Source organism: Elephas maximus, chromosome 20, assembly GCF_024166365.1.
Source record: "Elephas maximus indicus isolate mEleMax1 chromosome 20, mEleMax1 primary haplotype, whole genome shotgun sequence".
NCBI classification, from domain to species: Eukaryota; Metazoa; Chordata; class Mammalia; order Proboscidea; family Elephantidae; genus Elephas; species Elephas maximus.
The window spans coordinates 79,936,228-79,941,592 of NC_064838.1; the positions used below are offsets into that span (position 1 = coordinate 79,936,228).

The 5,365-nt window shown below is 36.7% G+C and overlaps 1 protein-coding gene across 1 annotated transcript; it reads left to right on the forward strand.

The window, feature by feature from the left end:
* The first annotated feature begins 1,224 nt into the window (after nucleotides 1-1,224).
* Nucleotides 1,225-2,175, forward strand: LOC126064232 (olfactory receptor 10AG1-like). The gene has a single exon (XM_049863062.1). The coding sequence runs from the start codon at nucleotides 1,231-1,233 to the stop codon at nucleotides 2,173-2,175; it is 945 nt and encodes a 314-aa protein (XP_049719019.1). The 5' UTR covers nucleotides 1,225-1,230.
* Nucleotides 2,176-5,365: the final 3,190 nt, after the last annotated feature.

The window sequence follows — 5,365 nt, forward strand, 5'->3', positions numbered from 1 at the left end:
AACCAAGTTATATGACTGCTAACTGAAAGGTCAGCAGTTCGAACACACTAACAGTCTGCTTCTGTATAGATTTCAGCCTTAGAAACCCTATGGGGCAGTTCTACTCTGTCCTATAAGAGCTCTATGAATTGGAATCAACCTGACGACAACAAGTTGGTTTTTTAGCTACACGGATATTAATAAATCATGTTTTGTTGAACAAAATACTAAGCATTGCATAGAAAAAAATATCGAATCCTATAAGAAACAAAGTAGGAATAGGGGTAAGAAAAGTACATAATAGAAATTGACAGTCACAGCCTAACACACTCATGTGTGTGCAACATGCACTGTGTGCAAGAGAGAAGACTGAATCGCACAACTGAGGTCGGCAGGAAGACAGCAAGTAGTAAGAATGGAATGATTTAGGAAAATATTATGGATGAGTTGTGGTTAATGTTTCTCTTATACAGCAGGTGTGTATAAAGAATAAATAAGTGAACATTCTCTTAATTGCTTTCTTAAGCATAAATGCTAGGTGAACTTGTTTCTAACTTATGCCTGACTACAAAATGTGAATAAAAATGATGACTTCTGACTTTGCAGACCTTACATTGAAATATAAACAGATATTTAAAGTTTAAATATCAGTTCATAACATTTGGCATTAACTCATCATCATGTTTTATAACAAAAAAGCCTCAATTTAAGGTATGTTATTTTTTTTTTAAAGCAAAACAAGGTTTTTGAGATACCATAGGAAAAACACCATTTTCTATTAACTGCATTTAAATGGTTCAATACTGTAATAGATGACTTACAGAGTATTTCTTTGGGTAATAAGAATTAATTTTCAGTTGATGACACTGGAAAGCAGAGTTGAGAGGGAAGCATGCCAATAAAGGGATGAAATAATTGCTATCATTGAACATAATTTCAAATTTAGAGATTTTGAATGTTTATGTGAATACCAAAATTTAAAATCACATATGCCATCAACAGAAACAAGGAAATATAAGGAAACCCTTAGCAGAGGAAAAAAAAAAAAAACAGAAAATGTTTCTTATGGATTTATTGACCAATAATTAAAAAATACACTTGACCATCTTTTTAGAGTAACTGTCATTTGTAGGATTTGTGCTTATAAGAACTGGCAAAATTGTAAGGTGTACTATCCCCGGTTTGCAAGTGAGAGTACAAAAGCCAAGAAAAGTGAGGTAACTTGTATTTCTGATTTAATCTTTCCTACAGATGAAACACGAACTGAAAAAACCTGAAGGCAATGTCTCTACAGTGATGCGATTTGTACTGCTGGGATTTTCTGACCTTTCAAACCTCCAAGGATTTCTTTTTGGAGTGTTCTCCATCATTTACCTAATTATTATAATTGGAAATAGCCTAGTAATAATACTAACCAGACTCGATCCTGCATTACAGAAACCCATGTATTTTTTCCTGGCAAATTTTTCCTTATTGGAAATTTCTTATGTAACTGTCATTCTCCCCAGGATGCTAATCAATCTTTGGACTCAGGACAGAAGCATTTCTGTGCTGGGATGTGCCACCCAAATGTACTTCTTTCTTATGCTGGCGGCCACTGAATGTTTCCTCCTGGCAGTGATGGCTTATGACCGCTATGTGGCCATTTGTAACCCTCTGCACTACCCTCTAGTCATGAACCAAAAGATGTATGTCCAGCTAGCAGTTGGCTCCTGGGTCATCGGCATCCCAGTCCAGATAGGGCAAACAGCTCAGATTTTCTGTCTGCATTTTTGTGATTCTAACAAAATCAACCACTTCTTTTGTGATATCCCTCCAATTATCAAGTTGGCCTGTGGGGACACTTTTGTTCATGAGATGTCTGTCTATACAGTAGCTATGTTGTTTGTTGCTCTTCCTTTTATGTTGATACTTGCCTCCTACAGTAAAATCATTTCCGCCATTCTAAAGTTGCCAACAGCCTCAGGACAGGCTAAAGCCTTCTCCACATGTTCTTCCCACCTGCTGGTTGTGGTTTTATTCTTTGGATCTGCTACCATCACCTATTTAAGACCCAAGTCCTATCATTCTGCAGGAGCAGACAAGCTGCTCTCTCTTTTCTACACCATAGTGACTACGATGTTTAATCCCATGATATATAGCCTTAGAAACAAGGATGTTGTTGCTGCACTGAGAAAATTATTTCTTAAAAAGTAGCACAATAAGGTAGCCAAAACAAAACCGAACCCAGTGCCGTCGAGTCGATTCTGACTCCTAGCGACCGCATAGGACAGAGTAGAACTGCCCCATAGAGTTTCCAAGGAGCACCTGGCAGATTCAAACTGCTGACCTTTTGGTTAGCAGCCATAGCACTTAACCACTACGCCACCAGGGTTTCCATGATGAGGTAGAGAGCAACCTAAATATCCATCAGTAGATGAATGTGGTGTAGACAATATTATGCAGTCAGAAAGAGAAATAAAGTCCTGATACACACAACACATGGATGAAACTTGAAAACTTTATTCTGAGTGAAATAAGTCAGTCGTCAGTCGCCTAAGGACAAAGACTTCATGATCTCGCTTATAAAACATGGAAATATATAGCAGCCAAAGGTTAGTAGTAATTAAGGGGGTGAGGAATAGGATAATTTTTGCCTAAGGGGCATTGAGTTTATGTTAATGGTGGTGGAATATTTTGTAAAAGGGTAATGATAGTGGTTGCCCAACATGAAGAATGTATTTAATGTCACTGAATTATGAGTGTAGAAATTGTTGAATTGACAAATATTTTTGTGTTTTTTTACTACATTTTTAAAGTAGTATGATGAGCTTAATTATTAATGTTTTAAGTGTGTGTCAAACACAGTTATGAAACATTTCAAGTCTCTACATTTCCCCAATGGCAAGTCAATCACTTCAGCTTATGATGTGCTTTGAGATACCTAGCTTCAAGTTTACTATGCTTGAGTATATACTTGTAAATTGGTCTAATTTCCTGTTCCATGTCTAAACAATAATCTTGTTGTATAAATAAAAGTGTGATCTGTTCCACATTTTCTTTATAAAAAATAAGAATAGAACTCAAGCTATTAAAATTTTTGGTTTAAATATTCTTGCAAGCATACAAGATTAGTTGCCTTAATGAATTAGTCATCTAAATCTTCATGCTTGTGTTTACCAACATCCTTTTATGATTCTACATCACAGATACTGGACAATAAATTAATTACTTAAAAATAAAAACACTGGAGTCGATTTCTCTGGATAATAGTGAATCAAAAATGAATGTTTATTGAGTGAGTAACTCAATGAGAGCATGGATAAATGTACACTATTTTAGAGCATCAATGAGCATTGAGAGCATATTTATTAAACCTACTATGTACCTATGTGGGACTGTTGTTAGCTGCTGTACAGTTAGCCCCACTCATGGTGAACCCATAAAGAAAGGAACGGAACTCTCCTCTTCCTGTGCCAGCCGCATGACTGGTTGTGTGGGTCAGTCTATTCTGATCCATAGGATTTTCATTAGCTGAGTTTCAGAAGTAGAGAGCCAAGCCTTTCTTTCTAGTCCATCTAAGTCTAGAAGCTCCACTGAAACCTGTTCAGCGTCATAGTAACATTCAAACCTACACTGACAGATGACTGGTGGCTATGCTTGTGGTGCATTGGCCAAGAACCGAACCCAGGTCTCCTGCATCAAGACAAGAATTCTAACACTGAACCACCAATGCCCCCCATATAGAGTGTTTCAAATCATATTCCCAAAAGAAAGCTTACTTACACTTAGTTCTCTCCCTAGTAACTTCCTGCCAGAGCACAGGATGTAACAGAAAACTCCTACTCACCTCAAACAGTTTAATTTACAGATATTTTTATGTCCTTTTTAGCAATTATGGCCAAATGCTCCGGCATATTTCATCTCTTTCACGACTGCATTCCAAACAGCAACTCCTAAACCACTTCAGATTTTAAAAGAAAAAAATCTTTGAGATAAAAGGGGAAGAAAAAGTTGAAAATTATTTCTTGATTCCCCAAAGCCACACCATTGTGACTATATTAGTTTGGCTAATGTTTGCCAATTTTAGTCTTTTCTAACGTGTTTGAAATGATTAAACCTTTCAACTGGCATTATCAAGAAAAGTGACCATCTGTCAACAGAGCCATTAATGCCCATCCTGCCAACTCCAAATCCTCAAGCCAACAATTCTCATGAAGGGATTATTTAGGGCATCTGTCCCTAAGAACTTCTACTAGCAGCTCTCTTGACTTCGTGACATTCTGTAAATTAGTTATGATTGTACAGATGTATACAAGGCAATTTTAGTTCCTGTTTTATAGTTATATTTCTGCATCATACAGCTGTTTACAACTTCTGCCATCTGACATGATGTCCTACAGTTATGTACTTATTTTTTTTTCTTTATGAGTAAAATGCATGTATCAATCACCTTATATGTGTATGCGAAACACCTCAGAGGATTTGGTTCCTTAGTTTGGAGGTATAGGCTCATGGTTTTATGGGATATCCCAGTTACTTGGCCTAATAACATGTTTACTGTGTCTGTTCTACGTCATAGTTCATTGTGTAGTGCCTTGTGTCTTAAAGCTTGCAAGCAGCCACCCAATACACAGCAATTGGTCTTTATTTATTTGGAGCAACAGAGGAAAAAGGACAGTCACGAATAGAAGGAGGATATGGAATGTGTGGCTACTTGCCTCCATAAACAATTGCTTCCTTTGGCTTGAGAACAGAAGAACTACCTGATGCCTGGCAACCATTTCTGAACATTTTGACCAAAGATTCCATAGAGGAGTCCTGAACAAAATGCAGGATAGAATTTCAAATCCTCATGGACTCCAGACTTTCTGGAGCCATGAAGATTGGATGAACCCCTGAAAGATATTACCTATTACCCTGAAGATAACCTTTAAACCTTAAACCAGAAATGTCCCCTGAAGTCATCTTGGGCCAGAACAATAGTTTAGCTTACTTGCTAAAAAGGTCTGTCTTGAGCATTATGCTCTTTTAAGAACTATCTATATGGGATCAAATTGACAGTAGCAACTCAAAGGTTAGATAAGAACCGTAGGGGGCAGTGAGCTTATGTTAATGCGGGAGAAACAATTTAGAAAAGTAGGGTGAGAATGGTTGAACAAGTTGAAGAACGTAATCAATGTCACCAAATTGTACATGTAGAAACTTATTGAATTGGTGTATGTTTTACTGTGTATATTCTCAACAACAATAACAAAAAAATTTAGAAAAATGCGTATACCCTTCTCACTTAATATTTTATATGTTACAAGAATTTGATACATAGTCCACGATGATGATGATGATAGTGATGATAGGAATGATGATTATGGCGTTGACTGTGTTGGTAACTTTTTTTTTTAATTGA

Excerpts from the sequence above, each read along its gene's own strand:
- LOC126064232 (XM_049863062.1), top strand. The coding sequence starts at position 1,231 with ATGAAACACGAACTGAAAAAACCTGAAGGCAATGTCTCTACAGTGATG.